The sequence below is a fragment of the Dermacentor andersoni genome, chromosome 4, assembly GCF_023375885.2.
Source record: "Dermacentor andersoni chromosome 4, qqDerAnde1_hic_scaffold, whole genome shotgun sequence".
NCBI lineage: Eukaryota > Metazoa > Arthropoda > Arachnida > Ixodida > Ixodidae > Dermacentor > Dermacentor andersoni.
The window spans coordinates 207,380,295-207,404,514 of NC_092817.1; the positions used below are offsets into that span (position 1 = coordinate 207,380,295).

Genomic DNA, 24,220 nt, shown 5'->3' on the forward strand with positions numbered 1-24,220 from the left:
GTAATTTATCTGAGCCCGAGTAATCGATAAAATTTCGTGCATCATGTTTGAACCACTCAGACTGCTGCTAACTGCGCGAAAATAATGCGGTGTTTTCCATGCCTCAGTCACGCCTATACATTGCGAGGTATTATTGGTACAACTCCGATAACCTTGCTTTTAGTGCTCATACGCGCAACTTGCAGGTGATTAGGTAAGCCAGCAAACAATGGGATATCTGGGAACACCGACAGCAAAGTGCGGCGGCGGGGAAGTGAGGTAATGAGTTCCGGCTGTGTGCACGGAGCTCTGAAATGACCCAGGAGAACACAGACGAGATTACGGCAAATCACGGGTGGTTTCTGGAGATTTCCCTCCAGTCTCTTGTACTAGGAACCTGGTTAGCGTCGCTTAACTGCGCTATGAGCAAAATGACAAGAACAAATCTTTACTGAAGTTCCGGCATACAGACAGACGGGGGTGCTAGCGTATAATGCAGGTGTGGCAGGGAACGTCGCATGTCCCTCGGGGCCGCCTGAAGCCGGATCGGTTGGATCCCCAATTTAAATTCCCACGACAGGATAATTAAAGCGAGCAGACGGCGCGGTTCTGTTTTTCCGTTGCTAAGTATTCAGCTTCCCCCCAAGTAAATGCTTCCGCCTACAGAGTTGGAAAATATTTTGATATTGCAGCTTTGTCCCTGTTCGACAGCGCGCTCGGTTTTAATTTCATGGCAGTAACGACTATGTGCGGCGCCGGCGACCACTGACAACGAAAGCTTAACTGGTGCCGCCTATCCTCAGGAAAGAGGGCGAGGTGAATTTCCGTCAGTCTCTGCATGGCAAGCTAGACTGGAGCTAGACAAAACAGGGTGCTAACATGGCCAGCTTTTGTTCTCTCTGTAGCAGCGTCTTGCTAATGAAAGTTAGCACGTATGTTTGGCACATAATCTCGCTATCGCGAGCTAACTTCTATTCCCGCACTGCGAGAAATTTGGAAGATTGCAAATCTAATATCCGCTCAATGAATTACAACCACAAAGCAAAATCAAGCTAAAATGGGCTGCGCGTTTAGATCTCCTGTCATTGTTCGCACAAGTGAGTGGTTATTATGACAGGGCGAATTGTTCATCCTAACGGCGAACTAAATGTGTTAGACATAGACGGTGCTCGTCCGAGCATGACATTTTCGAAAGAGCGTCGTAACATTCGTTCCACCCTGGCGCACTAAGAATGAAAAGGGCGCTGAAAGACAACACACACGCTGACTTGCAACTGAACCGGGAGAAGATAAAGAATATACATGTGCCATAATGCGAAAACAAATAGAGTACTACCTGTTAATCACCCAGCAAGGTGCGAAACCTAAGCGTCCAAACATAATTCTCCTTCAGCCTAACTTCCAACATCCGACTTTCTTTTCGCATTTCCCACTCCTTTCTTTCACGGAGCAAAAGAAAAAAAAACGCAACACTCGTATCAGCATGCTTTCCTTTCTTTAAGTGGAATGGCTCAATCCTTGAATGCCTACACTTACTGCGGTAGAAAATTTTAGTTTTTTCAAACATATGCCTGTACCCACAATGTCGAAAGTATACATGGAAAAAGCGCTAGCAAGGCGTGTTCGCTCAGTGACATTTTTATGCTCAGTTAATCTGGTGTTGGGCCAACGCTCCATCTGGGCTGCGAAAGTGATTTCGCGGTCGGTACGGTACCGATAAACAACACCCACTTCACATGAAACAATGTATTGTTGCAATTTATTGCACAAATTTGACTACACGCATCACAGCCATTTAGAAGTGTTTGTTTCAGCGAGAACAAACGTGTCGGAGTTCGTTCAAAAAGGAAAAAACGATGTCGACTTCAAACCTTTTCATTCCTGAGCCGATGTGAAAGACCATGCACGTATGGTTCTGTAGAAAATTTATTGTGCTTTTTTTTTCAAACAGCTGTTGCCGCTTGTATGGTTGAGCTCTTTTGCTACTCTGCTGCAAGCAAACATCAGAACGTTTAGGTATCGGAAACCATTTAGTCATAACAGCTGACTCTTACAGCTAAATCCGACGGTCTCAAAACATGATTTCGTTATTGTTGAAGAAATCCATACAACTGCAACACGGTGGCGTTTCGTACTCCTTTTCCTGCCATGACAAGTCGACTGTGTATAGAACGACCGGTATTGCTTTCTTGTTCTTCCTGTTCTTCCTGTTTATTTATGCCTGCCTTCTTTCTTTATTCTGTGACTTAGTCGATATCTTGTAACAAATTCTCATGAGAAGTTACAAATGTGGAGTCCTATAAAATTTATTCCAATTTCGGTGCATTTGTGCGCGGCGATAAACAATATAAAAGGAGAAACTACAACACTCACTGTACAATATCTCCGCTTTCGGATATTTGTAACAACGCGTTTCGAAACTGCAGGAAAGTGATCCCCGAACCTCCCTTTCATTAGCAGACAAGAATTAAAACACGAAATTGCCACTACCACCTTACACGTAACGGGAGGCTGGGAACGCTTTCGTTCTGCCTCTGCCCGAATGGTTTTCACTAACGGAGATCACCCGTATATTCGAATTTGCTAGTTTGGCTACTATTTTATTTGCTCTTCTATTTTATCACCCTTACTCAGTTAACTTATTGAATTGGTCATTGATACGGATCTACATCTCCACATGCGCCTTCACGGGAACTTCAGATATGCGAGGTCACAATACACCGTATGATGGCAAACTAGCCTAGCTGCACCAAAAATATCGTGAATCAGTGCTGCGGAAGGCCGCAAAGTGGAGGGACACACACACACACACACACACACACACACACACACACACACACACATATATATATATGTGTATATATATATATATATATATATATATATATATATATATATATATATCAACATTTTATTTCATCTCTCAACAAAGAGAGAAAGGGGGGTGGCGGGATAAAGCTGCATTACTGCAGCTTCAATAAGGCCGGCCCCCTATGGTACAATTCGACAGTGTGTGGAATATATTGAAACGTGTACTTATCTTTATCGGGCGACCACGTTTCGCCACCTAACAAATGTAATCGCACAGCGCGGGTCGCGCCTGCATGTATCCGAAGTTTCTGGAAAGTTATCGATACTTCTACCCGGCTATCTGTTGTCGCCGAACGTTGTGTTATCTGATTTCATCGTGTGACGCGAATGGTGTAGAACTTTGTGGAAGGTACGCGGGTCCGAACGATTAGTCTGGAACATTCGACGACTGCTGTATAAAAGCTGACGCGCTTGACTCGCTGATCAGATTTGCGACGATCGCCGACCGTGTTCGCCGCTATCGTTGCGCTATAAGTGTAGCCTGTTTTGTGGGCACAGGTTCGCCCAATAAAAGCCAGTTTTATATTCCACCGTATTGCTGCTTTTCTTCACCGTCACTACCACGTGACAATATATATATATATAGGAGCGAAAGATTGTCGCATACCAGGTGTATGACAATTTTACCCTTTCATGCACAACAAAATGTTTGTATCAACATACATCCGGTCCTAGAACAATGGTATAGTCACTGGTCGTGTGTCGAAGACAGATCAACTCATCGTCTTGCATGGTGTGCCGACAACACTCATACCAGTGGCATTGACTTATCACTGACATGACATATCGAGAAATCGTAGACGGATAACTAAAAAAGAAAAAAACGCTATTAATATACGGCATGCTGCGTGTGCCGATGCTTTGTTGTGTGTAATTAGTGATTATATAGCGTTAATTTTAGGAATCGCAAATAAAAACTTGTCAATTCATACCATTCATTTGATATCAGGAATTTATAAAATGCAGTCACTGATTTGAGCAGGACTAAGGTGCCGACGTGAAAGTTTCAAGTAGAGCGCAGAAGGAAGCGTGATGACTGTTTTCGGGAAGCAAACAGAAAATTTAACTTGGCTCACACAGGGCAAAATTTTTCTTGTTTAGTTGATTGCGATGGTTTTATATTGTAGCTAGCACATTGCGGATTCCTTGCATTCACAATTGGGATGCACCAAAGATTTCCACTTTCATGACAAGCGCTGACTTGGTGCATAGGCCAGCAGGTTATTTCCTTTCTATACTTGCTCTTTGCGTCAACGTTCGCGTCATGCCATCACGCGATGCCATAAAGACTAACAAAGACGGTGTCCCTTTCCGAACAAATGTACTCAATTCGACGGTTGATTGAACGCGACTGCATCTCGACAGAAATAAAAAGAATGTATTCGACAGCAAGGACCTCAGTGGCCATATCTTTCTCTGGAGAGACGGAGCGTGCTGACAACTTGTCGCGGTGCCATTCCTAGCACGTAATCTCCGCTGTTTGTCCTGCGTGCGCCTTTCTGCCTGAAAGAATGAACTATGCAGCTGTGTCTAGACGAACATCGTTGTTTTATTTCCTGTCATTCGATCTTGTGAACGAAAGCATGGAGGAAGTACCTTGAGCTACGCTTGCTGAGTGCGCTGGTATGGAGGAGCACGTTGCGTCCTTTCGCGCGAACGCCTGCAGAAATATTTTCTCGAGCTTCTCTTTATCGCGGCCAGGAAAGGTGGTGAAGATTGAAACATGGCACTCCTCGGCGCCGCTTCACAGCTAGAAGACGCGTCGACGAAGAACAGGCGCGTATTGATCGCGACGGAGCCTAACCTCTGTGAGCGTTGTCGTACACGTCGTCTGCTCTTTCACGTGGAATGTTTTATCATATTATGACAACAACGTGGGAACCGCCAATTAAACACTCTTCATAATAACTCCGGAAAATGCGTCAAATTTCTCGTGCAAGTGACGGAACCGCCGAGCGCGTTTTCGAGAACGTCGCTGCTTTGCAGGCGCTCATGAATGCAGCCCTTTTTCTTCTCAACCATGTCTGCTCCCAGTCTGTCCATTTTAACGCCACAGCGTTAAGGAGCCAGTGTGGAAGAAAATCACGCGTCCCACATCGTACGTCGCATCGGTGGAAATATGTTCCAAATACGTATACCCAGGCCTTCCATACGATGCAAGGAATTGACTGAGCTAATTGAACTTATCAGGCTAAAATACGTTGAAAAATCGTAAACTAAAGCTTGCACACACTGCAGACATGATAGCTCTCGAATTGTAGTTTGTCTATACGAGAAAACGTAATTTTGCTAAGCGAAAACACCCACTCAGTAGCCTCGACGCGCTCGATGACGTCGCAGTCCTCGAGACGTCGCAATTCATGTGTGACCTGGTCACGGAGAGCCAGGGGTAGTCGGCGCAACTTTGAAGATACTGGTTTCGCATCTTGCTGCCGATAAATTCGGTGCACAAAGTTGTTGACGAGGCCCAACTCGTCACTGGAAAGGTGATCAAAACCCGGAGGCACACCTGTGGGGCTCTGTACTGAAGGAAGCGATGGTAGACGACATGTCAGCGACGTACCGTCGATCTGTATGCCCAAGCGTTGGATGGCGTCTAAACCCAGCAGTGATGTTCCTGTAGTCGTTACGTGGAACGTGATGGAGCATGACCTTTGGAAAAACTGGACAGTGGCTTGAAACAGGCCTTGAATGTCGATGCGTTGCTTGGAGAAATTTTTCAAGTCCACTGTTGTTTGTGACAGTCTGTGCTGTCGACCAAAGTGCTTTCCAAAATCTTCGGCCGTCATCAATGAGACAGACGCTCCCGTATCCACCGGCAGTCGCATGGAGACGCCGTTTACTACGACTGGAACTTCCAAATCTTTTTTAGTTTCAAAAGCGCTTACCGTCAAGACAGACGCGGACGGCTGCCCTGCGGAAGTTGAAGACAGCGTCTCTGCGGAAGAGACGTGTTGAACAGTACGGGTTTTTCGGCATACTGATGCAAAATGGCCCAACGTGTGGCAGGCGTTGCACCGCCGGTTCCTTGCTGGACAATTCCTGTACGTTGCAATATGTTTCGTGCTGCCACACCGATCGCATGCACCACGGTTCCCGGAGGAGCCCTGTGCGAAATGTCGGCCCTCTCGGCGGCTTCCCGGAAGAAGTCGGTCGTCTCGGCGGCTTCCCGGAAGAAGTCGGTCTTCTCGGCGGCTTCTCGGAAGAAGTCGGTCGTCTCGGCGGCTTCTCGGAAGAAGTATGTCGTCTCGGCGGCTTCTCGGAAGAAGACGGCCATCGTCATGGCCTCCCGGACTACGTCGGCCATCTTGGCCCGTCGACGGAACACCAAGTTGAGATGCCTCGATTCTTCGTACATTTTCGGAGCCGAACGCGCGGTTCGCTCGATGCAAGGCTTCTAACGAGCGTCCAATTTCTTCTGCCTTGTCCAGGGACAGGGTTTCGCCATGAGCCAGCAACTTTTCGCGAACGCTGACGATCGCTACGCCATGTATTATCTGGTCTCGGACGCGCTCGTTGTAGGCTGTGCCGAAGTTGCACTGTACCGCCTTCTCCTTCAATGCGGTCACGAATTCCAGGAATCCTTCTCCCTCGAACTGCTTTCGACTGGTGAATTCGTGCCGTTCCGCCAGGACATTTGTTGACGCGGCGAACAGCCGGTCAAGCCGCTGCAAGAGTCTCGGAAACTCTGACGCTGGCGGGACCGCATCACTTGACGTTGATGCTGCGTCGGTCGACTGCCTTGCTGCTTCGCTTGAAGCTGACGCTGCGCTGGTTAACTGCCTTGCTGCTTCCTGCTCCTCGTCTGCAAAGTACTTCCGTTGTCCCTCACGCCCGAGAGCGCTCACGAGCGCGGACGCTCGTCGCGCGTCCGTCCAGTCTCCACCGCCGGCCGCTTCGAGGTGGGCCTGAAAAATTTTTTTCCAGCGATACCAAGGGATTAACGGTGGGCCGGGCAATTCCAGAAAAACGGGAAGGTTCGCCGTGAAAGACGCCATGCCCGGTAGCGTGCAGGAGACAGTGCAGAAAACAAGCCGGAGCTCGCAGCAGGAATGGGGCAAGGAAGAACAAAGGGGGCGAGTAGGCCTAGGCTCGGAAGCCTCGCGACGCCAAGTGCGTCGGCGGCGTTTGCCTGCCGTGCGGACACGGGAAGGGTCGCTTCACTTACGAAGCTCGTTGGTTTCCCGGGGCTTCGGTCGGAACCGCTGCGGGAGTCCCACCCTCGTCGCCAAAAGATGTTGTGTCGGCAGCGGCAGGCAAGCGGGGGGCCCCGACGGGCGAACGCGCGGCTAGCGCCGGCGCAGTGAAGGAGACACGGAGCTAACTGCTCCCGATGAAAACCGGAACGAAGACTCCGCCGACCTGCGGCTGTTTATTACTTATAAAAGCTTCACCAGCTAGATGGCACCTCCCGATTGGTCCAAGCTTGTCACATGACAGAAGGGGGGTGCGCCATCTAGCTAAGCAATTACAAAACATACATGTGCGATGACACAGATCTGACAGGGGGCGACACTATACTACAATTACCTCGAGCTGGCGCTCGTTCCGGACGCATCGCGGTACATGCAAGAGGCCGTGGCTTCACCACAAAGTCACCTTCGTGCATAGCATTCGCGGCAAAGCGCTTCCAGGTAAACGTTACGGTTACGTATGCTCCAGTTGCCGGGAAGCGTGAGAAGTAGTCAGGGATGTTTGATTGCTATCGCGTTCCACTCTTAAATGCGAAGCTTAAGCGTCCTCCAAATTTTTGTAATTGCTCTTAACCAGGCTCCAGGTTATGTACGCTAAAACGTTGCAGTTCAGATTGATAAGGGCTATGGAAGAAACGCTTATTTGGGCAAAGAGTTAATGGATACTATTGTTTGAGATGTGCGGGAACCGGTGGAAGTAAAGGCACAGCTGGTTCTTTCATAATTGTCAAGTCATGCCTAAAAGAATAAAAACGTAAAAAAACACACAGCTTGCCTGCACTTGTATAGCTCTTATGTATTCGTATTGTTTAGTGTACTGCACCTCATACACTGGTAATTTCCGCCGCCAGTTTTCGAACTGAATTTAGATAAATTTGCTTCTGAACGGCACGCTACGGTCGCTCTTTACAGAATATGCCACCTTATTTACGCAGCTTTAGTCGACCGACTTAGCATTCAGTTGTTGCTATAGCTTAGGTTGTACATTATAAACTGTATGGTTACCCTCTTTGACGTTAGCGATAAGTTGGATAAATATTTTGTTTACTTACTTTGCTAAAAGATTGCACTGCCCCTAGCATCAGTATTACTGAATGTCAGTAACCTTGGAACAATCTTTCAACATTTTCTTAAGAAAATTGGTATTCTGGGTAGCTATGCTGAGCATTGTGGAAGACTCGGTCTACATAGCGAAAGGATGTTCCTTCAGCCTTAGACTGGTCTCACTTCTGTTATCCTAAGAGCTGGCAGGATGAAATTATTTAAAAATTAAACTGGATGAAATTCCCTCATTGCTTCGTCACATGTTCGATTTGCTGGGCAACTGCTCTCTGTTTCTACCAGTACTCCATATCCAGCTTTCCTGGACACGTACCAACTAGCGCCCCAAGCGGCCCCGTCACGAAGCTAGCGCGTTTTCAATGGAACGAGCGGGTTTTTCGCGAATAACAAAAGCTGCAGGTCGATTATCAAAAAACGCAGGTGACAGACGTGTTCTGGAAGACAATCCACCCGAGCCAAATGCAGTGATCACTCTATGGCACGTAAGAATTTTGTTCCCACAGCGGTTAAAGATTTAGCAATGGAAGCCTATGGAAACGACGAAAATTTGTACTCCATTTTCGAGGCAAGAACCGTGGCTGTGATTACACTACGGCTTCTATCGTAATACGCAGTGCAGCGTATGTAGTCCGGAGACTCAGCTTTCGATTGATGCCTAGCTCGACTCTCCACACATGGCGTAACACTGTTCCCAAAAGCGTTTTTTGTAACACTGTCGTGAAAATTCATGTGGTATCTATAAAAAGATGTTCGTACCACTGCGCGAACCCTCGGAAGCCGTGGCCGAGCGGTAGTATTGCGCGCACCTTTAGTCAGGCTTCGCGGTGGCCGCGGTTCGATTCTCGCTTCGGACTTTTTTTTTTTTAGCCGCATAGGACCTAGTTTTGTAGTGTCTCACTAGATGGCAGAAACACAAAACCCAGCATTTGCTTTCGGTTCTGGTTTTTCAGCGGCGCAGTTTTTTTTTTATAGCCGCATAGGACTTAGTTTTATAGTCTCCCACCAGATGGAAAAAACACAAAACTCATGATTTGCTTTCGGTTCTGGTTTTCCTGTCGTTCTCTTGAAATATTATGTTTTCTATTTTTCCTTCCTAAAACACAGCAATGTCGTGTTCATTTGTTAAGTCATCGCATTTATGAAGGTTTTATTCAATGGACATCATAAGTAGAAGCTTGCGCAAAGCTTTGTGCTATGCAAAAAAAATAAATTTCGTGCTTTGTAGCGTGGAACCTGGGAGAACAAAATGGCCATTCTTATTGCGTCCTTCTGGAAGGTGCGTTTTCTTCGACTTTCCCCTGTCCTTAATGGCACATACTCCGAGCGAATGAGGTCCACCTGGGCCACAATGCCACCCGGTGGCCAGTGCCATTCCTATGCAACATTCGTGCGGAACAAAGTGTCTGCTAAGCTGAGTCGCTGCCCAAACGTTAATTATTTCTAAAGATTCATCCAATTAAGAAATGCACCAAATAGGAGAAGATGTGCAGCGTGTGGAATAATAGCTACTGGTAATGTGTTCCCTACAGCCAAGTGGTATGAATCCGTAGGTGTGGCCGTAAAAAAATAATTTGAATAAATGTCCCGTGCTGTGTCTGCCCCGGTCGCTCTACAGAGAAGCTAGCTTGGCTAGCCGTCAGTATTTAGGATCAACATATGGCGTCGCTCGTTCGGTGCAGTTGCTTTCAATGCGAAGCATTCTTTGGTGAGTGCCCCAGTGATCTGGTAGCAAAATCGTGCGATATCGTGTCTGTAACGCCAAAAAACTTGACGCATTTCCCATATGAATACATAGGTCTTTATAAAAAGGGGTGGGGTGGCCAACTTGAAATTGGAAGTGGTGTCAGCATAAATTTGGCCGTGATGCAGGAATTGGTCAAGTTGAATGTGGTAGTGATATGGGATTGGCCCAACATAAATTTGGGGTGAAATGGTAGTGAGCCAAGCTGAATTTGAGGCTGATATGGGGGTGGCTCAACCTAAATTTGAGGTGATATAGGGGTGGGTAAGCCTAAGTTTAGGGGAATATGGGGGGTGGGCCATCCTGGATTTGGGGAGGATACGGGGGTGGGAGAACCTAAATTTGGGAGGGATATGGGGGGTGGGCCACCCTAACCATGGGGCTGATATGGGGCTGGGCGAAGCTGAATCGGGGGTGATACGGGGGTGGGCTAACCTAAATGTGGGAGTGATTTGCGGTGGGCCATCCTAAATTTGAGGTGATAGAGGGGTGGGCTAGGCTAAGCTTGGGGCTGATATGGGGGTGGGCGAACCTGGATTTGGGGATGATATGGGGGTGGGCCAACCTAAATTTGGGGCTGACATGGGGACAGGCTAACCTAACCATGGGGGTGATGCGCGGCTGGGCCAAGCTGAATTGGAGGGCGATATATGGGTGGACTAACCTTAGTTGGTGGGCGATTTGCGGTGGGCCATCCTAAATTTGAGGTGATCAAGGGGTGAGCCAGCGTTAGTTTGGGGCGGATATGGGGGTGGGCCAACCTCGAGTTGCAGGTGGTATTGGAGTGGGCCAACCTAAATTTGGTGGTGTTGTGGAGGCGGGCCAATCTGTATTTGGGGGTGATATGGGATTGGTCCTACCTAAATGTGGGAGCAATCTCGGGGTCGGCCAATCTGAATTTGGGGGCGATATGGGGGTGGGCCAACCTAAATTTTGGGGTGCGTCGGCTCGAAATTTGGAGGATGATTTATGGAAATTCGTCTGTGGACCAACTTGAAAATTAGGGGTGGCCCAATTGAAATTCGGGGTTGAGCCAACTTGAAGTTTAAGGCTGGGCAAAAAGAAAATCGGGCGTGGCCGACTTTAAACTTGAGGGTGGGCCAATATAAATTTGAGGGTGTGCCAACTTGAAATTTGGAGATGGGCCTACTTAATGTTTGGTATGGGCCAACTGAAAGTTGGGGGCCTGTTTACGAATAGTTAGACAACACCAGTGGTGTTTCTGCATATTTTTCATCATCGCAAAGTACGTATATCAATAATTGTTACCTATATCCCTCAAGGTGAGCTACCACTCGATCGAGCCTTCCCAGCCCACTGAGCTAATGATGTCACGGGAGTGCTCTCATCGTAACGACTGCGACGTTCAATGTGGAGATCCACAAAAACAAATCGCAGACCGAGCTAACCATTTTCACACCAATGACACCGCTAACACTACTCGCTCGTGCTAGACGCAACACAAGCTTTTAACGATCATAATTGAACTTTCAATCACACCTAGTCGACATGTTCTCAGTGCAGAATTTCGTCAATCATCTGAATAGAAACCATGCTCGATGTTTTACTGTTATGTGGGGCCGTTTTTTCGAAAGCCTTCTCCCACAGAGACAATACATTTTTGAGATTGACGAGGCAAGCTAGTACATAACTCATACGAAGCAAACGTATAAAGGGTTATAGTGATTTCTCAAAAAATATGTTAGGTAAATAAGATTTCAGATAGTATTATTTCGACCGGGCATGACAACGATTTCTTCCCGCCTGTCACAGCGTTTTCACCGAAGACCTAATCATTTTGCTCAAACGCGTTGCCCCAATACTACATGTGCTGAATGTACAAAAGTGCGGTGCCTGGTCACAGCATCAAAGCCGGTCTATTTTGTGTACTGTTGTTGTTAGTGTAGTAATGTGGAGTTTTCCTCTTCATAAGAGCACAAAAAGAAAAAAAAATATTACAGATAGTAGCTGAGCGCAAAGTACATCGGAAGATCTGAAACCAGCAATTATTTTTAATTTGCGGGTTGGTCTTCTCTGCTGGTAGATCGCTGTCCGATCACTTCAACAAATTTTGTTTGTGTGCAACAGCAGCAAAAACAAAGATACTACCATTTCATTGCTAGGACCTTTACGCCATTCACACGCACAATAAGGACACCGGATAATTGACACTATCAGTTCATAAACTGATATTGTTTTGCTAATTTCAGTGTAGCGTGGTGTCTGCGAACGGAGTATTTTCTTAGTATCAGTCCAGTGTTAGCAGTGAGAAGCAGTTCGGTCTATCATCTCCGTGAGGCCATACTAGCCATTGTAGCGCTTTACTCTAGGCCAAGTGCTAAAAACTTGGTGTGCTTCGTCCTTTCCGCAGGTCGTCCATCCATTCTGTTATGGTGGCCATCAACGTTGCGTCCGTCAGGCCTCCTCCTCATTTTAGCTGCACCATCGCGAGAGTGGGCAGAGAAAGGAAGCTTTCTTCACAATCAGCCCCAGCGGGGTTCCACCACTCGTAACTGCTGCAATTTGCATTAAGTGGCTGGGCATGCTAACTACATCCTTAGTTTCACAATGGCTAGCGCGCGCAGAAAAAGTAGAGCTGTGGTCGCTATCACTACCACGAACCCATGTCAATGCAGATGTAAGTACGTGGAGGGGCTGGGCATGCTAACTTCTGCGCTACGACCTGCCGCCGCCACCTCAGATTTTCTATGCATACCTGCTTCTGGTTTCTATCGCACACGCATGCAGGACAAACGCGGATAAGTAATTGGATTAGATTGGGAAAACGTTTATTGAGCCTGCAGTAAAGCGCGAAGGCGCCTTTCGGACGTGGCCTACGTCGTCATCGTGGGGTTTTCGGAATGGCCGTACGGGGTGGCAACGTGCCAGCTTTCAGCCCGCAGCACGTGTTCCAATCCCACCAGACGGGGCGCCCTTCAGAGAACTGCGGATGACCGGCAGCCACGTGGCGCGCGGTTAACTAAGGAATGTGGTACTCGGCTGCGCCACCCGAGACACAGCAGAGTTCTACGAAGCTCTCTGACGTCGGCTCCGGACCCTTTTCCCCTGTGCGTGTGTGCGGCACGTGTTTGTGAGCCCTCCGCCAGAAGGGCTGGTCCACGGGGACATCGAACGGTGACGTCGAACGATAACGTCGAACTATGACGTCGAGCGGAGAGCTTATAAGCAGCGTTTACCGGCTGCTAGAGCGTGCTCGTCGTCGGGAGGTGAGTGCTCGTTGTGATGCTAGAAATGAACTAGTGAGCTGTGTGCTCGTAAGCTGTTTTCTGTATGATAGTCTTGCGGGCTCCATATGGGAGTCGCCCTAAACTGCCAATGTATCTTGCTTAAAATGGTAAATAAATCCTGCTCGCCTAATCCTGTCGCCACAAGGTCCTCCCTACAGCTACGACTGCCCACTCTTACAGCGGGTGCTCTGCGAAGGTCCCCGCTCGCCGTTGCCGGCTCGCCAGGCTCCTGCCTAGCCATCGCCTCGATGACCTGCTGGACGGCCTGTAGTTGTTTTTCTTGGTCTTCGCTCCACGTTGCTTCCTCAAGCTGCGGCGGTATATGTCCTGAGTTAGCTTGGCTTGGATGTTTGGAGCAATCCCATAGCATGCGCTCGAATGTGGCCTTCTCCCTGCAGCACGCTCTGCACTTGTCATGGGGGTGCGATTCTGGGTACATCCTATGCAATAGCACCGTGCTTGGAAGTGTTCTCGTTTGTAGTTACCTGAACAGCACGGCCTGCGACCTGCTCAGCCCTTTGCAAGGCGGCGGGAGAAGTCTACAGGCCAGCCGAAAGCCTTGGTCAGTTCGTTATAGGTGGTCATCCGGTCTTTGGCGCTGAAACACAGCGGGCAGCCATTGCCTTGGGCGCGGTCGGTTAATCCTCTCACTCGGGCGTGTGTCGTTTCGTTGCGATTGGCATGCTTCTCCGACGCTTGTCCTGCGTGCTCCGGGAACCACTTGATTCGAGTCCTCTTGTCGCGGTATGCCTGTCGGCGCAGGACGCGTGCCGACAGTGGGGCAATTCTTCCTTTGGCGTAGTTCTTCACCGCCTGTCTGAAGTCGCTGAGGATCATGTGGCATTCTCGGGCTACGATGGCCAGGGCGATGGCTATTTCTTCTGCTTCCTCCACTTGCTTGCTCGATGTGCTGGCAGTCGCCCGCACGGAGTCGACCACCGCGATCGCGAAGCAGTTGCGGCCGGCATATTCGGCTGCATCCACGTATCTGGCGCCGGTGTCTTCCGCATGCAGGTCCGTCAGTGCCTTGGCTATAGCGCGTCATCTGCCTTCGTTGAATTCCGGGTGCATGTTCTTCGGCAAGGGGTCAACCCGCACGTTTCATCGTACGTGGTCGGGGACGGGGCATTTTGGTCCCTGCTGTTCGTGATAACCGATGCCTAGACTGCACAGGATCTTTCTGCCGGCCTTTGTTGATGACAATCTTTCAAACTGAGCGGCTCTTTGCGCTTCGACGATCTCGTCGAGCGTGTTGTGTATGCCCAGCTGGAGGAGACGTTTCGTGTTGGTAGTTTCAGGTACACCGAGGGGTGTCTTGTAAGCCCTCCGGATTAGGATGTCTAGCTTGTTCTTTTCGCTTTTCACCCACTTGTGGAAGGCTGCCACGTACACTGGCAGACTACGAAGGAGTGTATAAGCCTGATGAAGTTTTCCTCCTTCATGACTCCCTTCTTGGTGGTAACGCGCTTGAGCAGTCTGCTGGCATTGGACGCCTTACCCATGATGCGGGTGATGGTGTCTCCGTTCCTACCGAGCGCTTCGATCGTCATGCCCAGGACTCGGATCTTGCTGACCGTCGGTATTGTGTTACCATCCCTGGTGCGGATCTTGATCTTTTCGTGTTTCCTTTGCTTCTAGATTCTGTGCGTTTTGATCGGTTGGTAAAGCAGGAGCTCCAACTTACTTGGGGAGCAACGCAGTCCCGTACCTTCCAAGCTTTCTTCGACCGTGTCGACTGCCGTCTGTGGCGTGGATTTTGTGCGGGCATCACTGCCCCCGTCCACCCACAGCGTAATGTCGTCCGCGTATATCGTGTGCTTCAGTCCTTCAAGCTGGCATAGTCTTTTGGCAACTTGAATCATAACAAGATTAAATAGCATGGGTGAGATGACGGAGCCTTGGGAAGTGCCCTGGCTCCCTAATGTCTTCTCGTCCGTCTTCAGGTCGCCGGGTCTGAGCTCCGCCATATGCCGGTGAGGAAGCCTTTGAAATATTCGTACGACCTCTCGCCTAGGTTTAGATGCGATACCTGCGCGAGGATGGCAGAGTGCGTAACCTTGTCGAAGGCGCTTTCTAGGTGCAGCCCGAGGACGGCTTTGGTGTCCCTGGTTTCGCCGTCGATGACCTGATGTTTGTTAAGTAAAAAATCTCAGTGCCCTCCCACTCTGTGAAGAAAGATGACCAGCAAAGCTGTGTATGTGGGCCCCTTAATGGCGAACTGCACCTCCGCCGTATGTCGGCACCGCGTTGCACTGTCTTCGGGATCGGCCCACGTATGGGGAGTGCTTAATGCCTGCTTCACCTCCGCCGCTGGTCGGCCTGGCATGGCGTTACATTCGGGATCAGCCCACGTATGGGGAGAGCTGAACGCTAGCTGCACCTCTGCGGCGGGTGAGGCCGGTATTACGCTATCTTCGGGATTTTGCTCTATACGCGGACGCAATAGTGGGGAAAGTAGCCCTTAAGAGGAACCTTTAGCTCTGGTGGTCCTATATAAATACATGTAAAAGGAGAATTCGTTTTTCTCCACAACCACTGCATCAAATTTTACAAGGTTTGTTGCACTTAGAAGAAATACTTAAAATCTAGTGACTGTTGGTTTAGAATGTTTTATTTAGGTCATCATTTGTTTATTCAAAATTGGCAAAAATCACAAATTTTCAGAAAACGAAACCAACTTTACAACTCTGTCTTTCGGCAATCAAAACTGATATCACAATTCTGTACATTGCATCTAACAGCACATCTAAAGCGGACAAAATTGATATATTACGCATGAATCTAAAAAAAATTAGTAATGTGGAAATACAGCTTTTCCACAACCCTTGTTCACAACGTAACGACTTCACGTAAGATATAAATCGGCATATTGGATTTGTCCGCTTTGAATTGTCTAAAGGATTCTGTTTACATAACCGCGATATCAGTTCTTGATGCGGAGTTATTAATTTGTAAACTTCGTGCTTCTGTATTTTTCGCACTTTCGAATTTTTGAAAATCTTTTACCAGAATTCAAGCCCTAAATAGAAATTCCGCTTCCAATAGTCACTAGAATTTACCTTTCTCTCCCGAATCCAGCAAAATTTATTAAAATCGGCCCAGGGGTTATCTCAGAAAATCGTTTCGGTGTTTTACATTTATGTGAAGAAGCCACGTCGGAGTTGGGCCCGAGTTAAAGCATACTCTTAACGACTTCGTTGTAAACAAAAAGCCGTCAATATCGCCGCCTCAGATTTTGTCATGATGGCACCGCCACCATCGGCCCGGCTCCGTGAGCAGCTACCAAGCTGTTCACTTTCGTTATCTTCCTTCCCTCGGCGGCAGTGCACTGTCTTGATGCCGACGACACGCTAAATCTGCACCATCATTCCGTCATGCATCTCTTCTGCGAACAAGCAAGCTTTCGGCGCCACACGTTCAATGCCGTATTGACATTAAAACTTTAAAATGCTTGCCTTCGAGAAAGCAGCGTGAATAAAAATGGAACGCGACTATGTGACCATGGGGAACATGTTCACGGGGCCATACTATTGATGACAGCATCACAAAAGGCTAGATGTGGTCAAGTTGACTTTACAGGTTTGGAAGGAATGACTGGCGGGCTAGTTGCTTCATTATCACATAAACAACAGCGCCTAATGTTAGCGCAGTTTGTGTGTGGTTCCCCCTGTGTGTGTCCCGTCGTGAAGTGCTGTTCTTTCTTTGACTTTACAGATGCTCTTTTTCTGCATCAGTTACGTCTTCCAAGAGTGTTTACTTGGAAAATTTTTGTTCGCATTGCTCTTACAGAAGCATATTTAGTCGAAATTTGTTCGCTTGGCTGCTTAATCTCGAGGACGGGCTCCAAACTGCTCATTTTCTTTAACCACGTAAAAACCATTCCTGAAAATTTAATTAACGTAGCTTTGTTAATTACGCAAACAACTTCTAAACTTACTCCGTATCTAGAGGTTACCAATCTGAACACTTGAATGATAAAATGATGTTAACATTGTTTGCATCGTTCGAATAGTTTTGTTTCGTGCAGTTAAAAGCAGCCGGCATATTGATGGTGCTGTATATAGGCTTCTTATAAAGTAAGTGTGAAAGTTTGGACAGCTTATCTTGGCACAAATCAACTTCATAAGCTTAAGCACATGACCCAACCTTGCACGTCTGTCTTTACAACCGATTCTCATACATTATACAAGAAGCACCTCAGCGCTACGGTACATCCCACAAGGTGTGCGAGAACACTGTGCGCGCTTCCGATTAGGTTTCTGAGCGTTGGTGGCATCAGACTCGGTTTCCTGGCATCATAAGGAATAAAAACAGCTTCCTGGAGGAAAGCATTGGGTACATTATCAGCACTTTGTAACATATGGATCAGCACGGATATGTACGTTAGAACGAAAAGTACTGAAATATTAAGGTGAGGGTTTCGCTGCATGTATTTTGGCTGTCTAATGTTAAGATCTAAAGAAAAAATGCTTTGATTTTGTGACAATTAATGCTGACATGAAATATGAGCTCCGACACAGTACCCGTGGTGGAACTGGCCCCTGGAATACAGGGCTAAATTAAACCACGATATGCTGGTTTGATAAATACCAGTAATTGTAAAGTGGTTCACTCTTGAATTTCCTGTATGTCAATCGGCGCCGCTGTGCAGTGTTAGGGGCCCTTTTTATACCACCAGCACTATGTTGCAGCTAATATTGAAAGCAACTCTGTTCTTTCTTCTAAGGGGGGGGGCTTTTTTTAGCGTCTAACCACAGTGCCAAAGTTATCAGTTAGCTCAAGATGCGCCTGCATATGTTTCTAATATCCAGTATGTTGGCACGAAATTAATAGCGAAAGAGCGCTATCTTATCAGATTGCGCGCGTGAAGCGAATACTGGCGTACATTCTCCATCACATTTGCCGACCCGAGATTGCGCTGCGATGTACGAGCATTCCAATCTGACGAACCGACGCCTTGATCCGTAGATCGGAATCAGAGGAAGCACTTTGCGCGCAGCCATCGGTATCTTTGAGTGTTATTTTCTTTTCCAGCGCAAGCTCATCTTATAATGAGTAACATTCGTGACTGACTCTTTTGGAACTGTTTTTTTCTTGACATTTCTACAACGTGAGAGTATAGAGGTGCTCCATCTTTATTGAGAGAATACTGGGAAATGAACTAGGCCTTTTCTTGCGTCTGCGTGTACACATTTACCGCACCAATTTATTTTCCATAACTTACGTTTTAATTTAGGGGGCTGTAAAGCACAGCAACCTTTTACTAACAGGATGTTTTAATAACACACAAAATTTAAATGCTTATTAGTCGGCTTTCACTTCATGGTAAGGAATTTCAATAAAGATCTACTTACGATAATTAAAAGCCTATCCGTTTGACAACGTTTCATCTGAGTTCCCCTTTGCAAGGTGATACAGACTTGCAGATTGTTCGTATTGGGCACCCTCGACATATGTCCAACCGCCAAACAAAGGGTTATTTGGAATGTTTTATTTCAGGAAGGCGTGTTACCCTCCTGTCTTTCATTCCCGTTCGCAAACACGCATAAGACGAAAGTGCTGCGTGAAGAGCGTCGTTAGTCCAAGCCAACTAGCTACCGTAACTCACCTCGCCTATATCGCTGTCATTTAGGCTTAGATAAGAAATATTATTATTTTAAACTGACGCATCACGAATCCAAAAAGAGCTGCGCGCGACCAGCCCAGCTAGGTTTCTTTCATTTCGTACATCGTCGTAGCGGGTAATAGTAGCTCACGAAGCAGAGCACTGAGTGTGGATATGGCAGAGAAGGTGTTCTATATAATGTCTCGTCACCCACCGAGAATTGCCCGCCGTGCTACTGGCCATTCCTAGAAAATTGTATATGTGACGCCCAGCCATTTGGAACACGGCAACTTTGTTTTGCGATGGGAGAGTCCAGGTGAGAGAAAGTGTGGTTATGGAGATAAAGACACGCTATTTTCTGCAGTAACTTAGGCTTGCATGGATGAATGCCTTTATTTATTGAGAAAAAGGAGGAGCAAGCATCAGTGGAAGCACGTCTCAGCAGACTGGGAAAGAAGCGGGGAACAAAGAGGAAAAGCTTGGGCCTGGGTGGCAGGCGAAGTCGCAGCTTAGAGGCGAGAGAATATAAGCAAGAGTTGGCGAAACCAGTTGAATTCCAGTGTAGATGTGTGATGTGCCGAGTAAATGATTGGAGTCACCGCCCAGCATCCGTCCTTTGCGGCAGTCTAGGCTCCTGCCGTTTTTGGTAACAAACCATTACTGAAAACCAATCTTCGCAATTACTTATTCATCAGCCATGCCTAGCCACGTATTCCTTAGTGGCAGGGTCTGTGGATTGCAACTACGCTGTCCCGACAAGTTACGACCATAACGTGGCGCTTGCGGTTACGGATGCCATACTCGTGACTCTTACTATACTACTACTATACTGCGCGAATACTATAGACATGGGTTTACTGCACAAGTTAGTGAACAGACATTTTAGAACCGCGTTTTTCGCCTTACATACTCCCAACGCAAGCACCATTGTAGCATGTCACGGTGTGAGTCCCTTCAAGACTGAGACGCGAACGCAAGCATAGGAACGTGTTAGAAGACAGGGTCTTGGGCCTCGTGCCAAACATATCCAAGCCAACAATATGATAACAATCATGCCGTCGTTTCTATGCAAAGAGGTTGTGTATTTAATCTTCTGGAGTGACAGTCCAATCCGCCACCTACGGGAGCGCGTGAAGCCGCCGGGGGCCACATTGTTAGAGGAAAAGGAGTGCGGCCACAGTACGTGGCTGCGGTAGACGCGTGACGCAACCTGTGCTTGCGGTTCTGCGATGAAAAAATAAAATTAAACCCCTTTAGGAAGTATATCAGTCCGCCATTTTGTGTCGCAGTTGTCAAAAATAAAACGTCATGGTGGTGGATGCCTTGTGTTCTGTGTACAATATTGTTACGAGGAGTTGCGAAGAAATGGTTTTATTTACAGGGGAATTGGACGATAATGGTAGCGTGATCGTAGCGAAGCCCGGCCTCTCTAACTCCTCGTTTTCTTCGTCCTCTCTTTCTTCTCTTCTTGTCCGTGCCTTTCGTATCTGTTACATTTTCCCGCAAGCAGACGAAGCCCGTGGAGCGAGTCAGGATGTACAAGCAGGGTAGAAAGGCTTCAGGCGAGCAATATGAGTCAGCTGAGTTCTGCTTGATGGCCGACCATTGCACAGGAGGCGAGCAATGACGTAAGTGAGTTCGCTCAGGCGGTCCACAACTACAAATGGGCCTGAATATTGTGACAAGAACTTTTGGCACAGTCCACGCTTGCGTTGCGGTGTCCAAAGGAGGAATAAGTCACCTTTTTGCAGCGATACTTGTACGTGACGGTCGTCGTATCGCTCTTTCGAACGACTTTGCGAGGCCAGAGTACGAAGACGAGCTATTCGACGCGCTTCTTCGGCGAGACACAAAGTCTTCGATACAGGATCATCATTGTGCAGAACGAAGGGTAAGAAAGTGTCCAGAGGGCTTCGCGGTAACCTTGCATACAGGAGATAAAATGGGCTATAGTTCGTGGTTTCGTGCTTAGCCGTGTTGTATGCATAAGTGATGAAGGGCAGCACGTCGTCCAAGTTCTTATGATTGGAGGAGACGTACATGGCAAGCATGTTAGTCAGCGTTCTGTTTGTCCTTTCAACGAGGCCATTGGTCTGTGGATGATACGGCGTGGAATGACGGAACTGTGAAGTGCACAAACGAAGTAACTCTTCAATGGCATCAGCCGTGAACTGCTGACCACGGTCGCTGATGACACGTGGTGGGCCATGACGAAGGACCACGGAACGGAGCAGGAAGGCCGCCACGCAAGCAGCGGTGGAAGACGGTATGGCTGCAGTTCCTGCATACCGTGTAAGATAGTCTACGCAGACAATTATCCAGTGGTTCCTGTTGTTAGATAACGGGAATGGACCCAAAAGGTCAATGCCTACTTGCTCGAACGGCGTACTGGGCGGTGTCAATGGCCGAAGGGGACCCGGGGCTGCGGTGGTCGGTCGCTTGTGACGTTGGCACGTTTCACAACTAGCGACAAAGCGCTTGGTTGTTTCGTACATCTTGGGCCAGTAAAAGCGCTCCTGCGTGCGGTGCAGCGTTCGTACGAAGCCGAAATGGCCGGATGTCACATCGTCATGCATGGCGCGTAGAACGTCGGAGCGGAGACTCTCGGGGACAAGAAGCAGAAAACGCGCTCCATGCCCGGAGTAATTAGTTTTGTACAGCAATTTATCACGGGCAGTAAAGCGACCGCTGCCTTTAGAAGTACGGGCGGCGACAAAAAGCGGATCAAGGGTAACATCATCCCGTTGTTCTCGCTGAAAGTCTGCCGCGTCAGGGAACGTAGGAGTAACAGCAGCGAGACAGTCGTCAAAATTCTCAGCGTCGCATTCGGTAGTCGCAAGAGGAACCCGAGAGAGGCAGTCTGCGCCAGCGTGGCGACGGCCACTCTTGTACGATACCACAAAGTAGTATTCCTGGAGGCGCAGCGCCCAACGTGCGAGGCGACCAGAGGGATCACGCAAACCGACCAGCCAGCATAAAGAATGATGGTCATCGATAATCTTGAATGGTCTACCGTAAAGATAACATCGAAACTTTTGTACGGCGAAAACGGCTGCCAGGCATTCCTGTTCTGTAACCGTATATTTGCGTTCAGATTTGCTCAGACAACGGCTGGCATATGCGACAACATGTTCTGCGCCACCGTGACGTTGTACAAGCACCGCTCCTATCCCGATTCCACTCGCATCAGTGTGAACTTCAGTCGGGCAAGATGGATCGAAGTGACGCAAGAAGAGTGCTGACGTTAGTATAAACTTCAGTTGAGAGAATGATGCGTCACACTCTGGTGTCCAATTGAAGGATGCATTTTGTCGCAAAATACTTGTCAACGGGTAAACGATGTCGGCAAACAGGGGAAGAAAACGACGAAAATACGAACATAGGCCAATGAATGAGCGGAGTTCTCGTGCTGACTGCGGTGGCTTGAAGGAGCTCACTGCTTCAATCTTACGAGGATCGGGTCTGACGCCATCCTTGTCGACTAAGTGTCCCAGGACCAGTGTTTGACGTTCGCCGAACCGACACTTTTTTGAGTTTAGGACCAGTCCAGCTTTCTCAATGCAGTCGAGAACGAGGCTGAGGCGTTCGTTATGTTCTTCAAACGTGCGGCCAAAGATTACAACATCACCGAGGTAACACATGCATATCTCCCACTTTAGACCACGTAGTACTGTGTCCATGAATCTTTCAAAGGTGGCAGGAGCATTACAAAGGCCAAAAGGCATAACATTAAATTCGAATAGGCCATCTGGAGTCACGAAAGCGATCTTTTCCTTGTCGGCAGGGTCCATAGATATTTGCCAGTACCCCGATCGCAAATCAAGTGTTGAGAAATAAGAAGCAGCGTGTAAGTAATCAATGACGTCATCGATTCGCGGTAGTGGATAGACATCCTTCTTCGTCACTGCGTTTAGATGTCTGTAATCCACGCAGAATCTCCAGGAGCCATCTTTTTTTCGGACCAGGATTACTGGGGCTGCCCATGGACTAGATGACTCTTGAACGACACCTTTGTTCATCATCTCTTTGACTTGCTCGGCAATAACTTTGCGCTCGGACGATGACACTCGGTAGGGCTTCTGGCGGATGGGGTGTGCTGAGCCGGTATCTATTCTGTGACGAGCGCGGGACGACGGTAAATGAAGGGGTGCATCTCCATGCGTGAAGTTGAATGCGGCCTCATGCCTGGCAAGGACTTGTACCAGTGCTTGCCGTTCCGATGTACCGAGAGCCTTGCTGATCATGCCAAGCATTAGCTCTTCAGAATGGCGATTATCGCAAGGAAAGCAAGCTGTAGAGACGTCCGTAGTTAGTGCCGCTATTGAACTACATGCGGCTTCATCGAAAAGAGCGATTTTCATACCGCGAGGAAGGACAACCGGCGTGGCGGAACAGTTCAGCGCCCACAATATGGCGACTCCTTTCGTCATTCACACGACAGAGCAGGGCACAAGTATATTTTTTTAGCACAGTTTATGCGGAGAGGCCTAACTACAAGGTCAACACAATCAGCATCAACAGTAGTTGTAGAAACACGAACGGGCGTCAGGCACCACGATGGTACAATCACTTCATCAAGAACACTGAGTGTGTCTGTGTCCCCGTCTTCACCACCCAAGCTTTGTTCGGAATGTGCTGATATAAATAGCTTGTTCAATGAGATTTCGCCACAACCACAGTCCACGGAAGCGCCGCACTGTTCAAGAAAATCGATACCAAGAATAACGTCGTGCGAACAACGAGAAAGAACAAGGAATTCCGACACAAACACTTTCCCAGCCAACAAAACACTCACAGCACAAACACCAAGGGGATGAAGCCACTCGCCGCCTACTCCACGAAAGGTAATACCGTCGTTCCAAGAAAACATAACTTTGTGGCCTAGCCGGATTTGGAAAGCGAGGCTCATCACAGACACAGTCGCACCTGTATCAACTAACGCCATGGTCGGTATTCCGTTAATCGAGACATTCACTGTGTTTTTGAACATCACAACAGGCAGAGGTATTTCTTAAAAAGACTGTCCGGCGACCACACATCCACTGGCCGCGGATGCTAGTTTCCCGGGGGCGGTGAGGAAGAACGGCGCCGAGGGGACGGAGAGCGACGGGGACGGCTATTTGGTGGCGTCAAACTCCGCTCAGATGCTGGCGAATCACTGCGTCTGGTCTCGTGTGAGAAGTGATCCCTTGGAAGCCAATCGGTCGTCCGCAGGTCATATGAAGAAGTACGGGTTCTGAGTGGCGAGAACATCGATGGTGTCCTACGTGATTGACGGGCTTGGCGACAATACCGAGCTATATGGCCTGTGGAACCGCAGTTGCAGCACACGGGAGGGTCGCGGTTCGCAGAGTCTCCCTCGAAACGAATGGTAGACGGCTGCGGGCGGCGAGAAAGTTCGTGGTCATGTGGATAACGTGTCTCTGCTGCTTGCTGAAATCCGTTATATCTATCATAAGTCGCGTCGTGGTAGTAGGGTCGGTGCTGTTCTTGTCGTGGCCTGACAGAAGTCGCAGGGCCT

The 24,220-nt window shown here is 48.3% G+C and overlaps 2 protein-coding genes across 3 annotated transcripts in view; both read right to left on the reverse strand.

Annotated features, from left to right (window-relative positions):
* Nucleotides 1–24,220, reverse strand: part of LOC126538488 (FMRFamide receptor-like) — a 1,022,731-nt gene that overhangs the window by 54,934 nt on the left and 943,577 nt on the right. The gene's annotated exons all lie outside the window — the stretch shown is intronic.
* LOC140217282 (uncharacterized) overlaps nucleotides 190–24,220 on the reverse strand; it is an 84,239-nt gene continuing 60,208 nt past the window's right edge. Inside the window, exons 2-4 of the mRNA XM_072287699.1 lie at nucleotides 7,019–7,218; nucleotides 5,154–6,758; nucleotides 190–288 (exon numbers count right to left, since the gene is read on the reverse strand). Of these exons, the coding sequence (XP_072143800.1) occupies nucleotides 190–288; nucleotides 5,154–6,758; nucleotides 7,019–7,218 (1,904 nt within the window). The remainder of the gene's footprint in view (nucleotides 289–5,153; nucleotides 6,759–7,018; nucleotides 7,219–24,220) is intronic.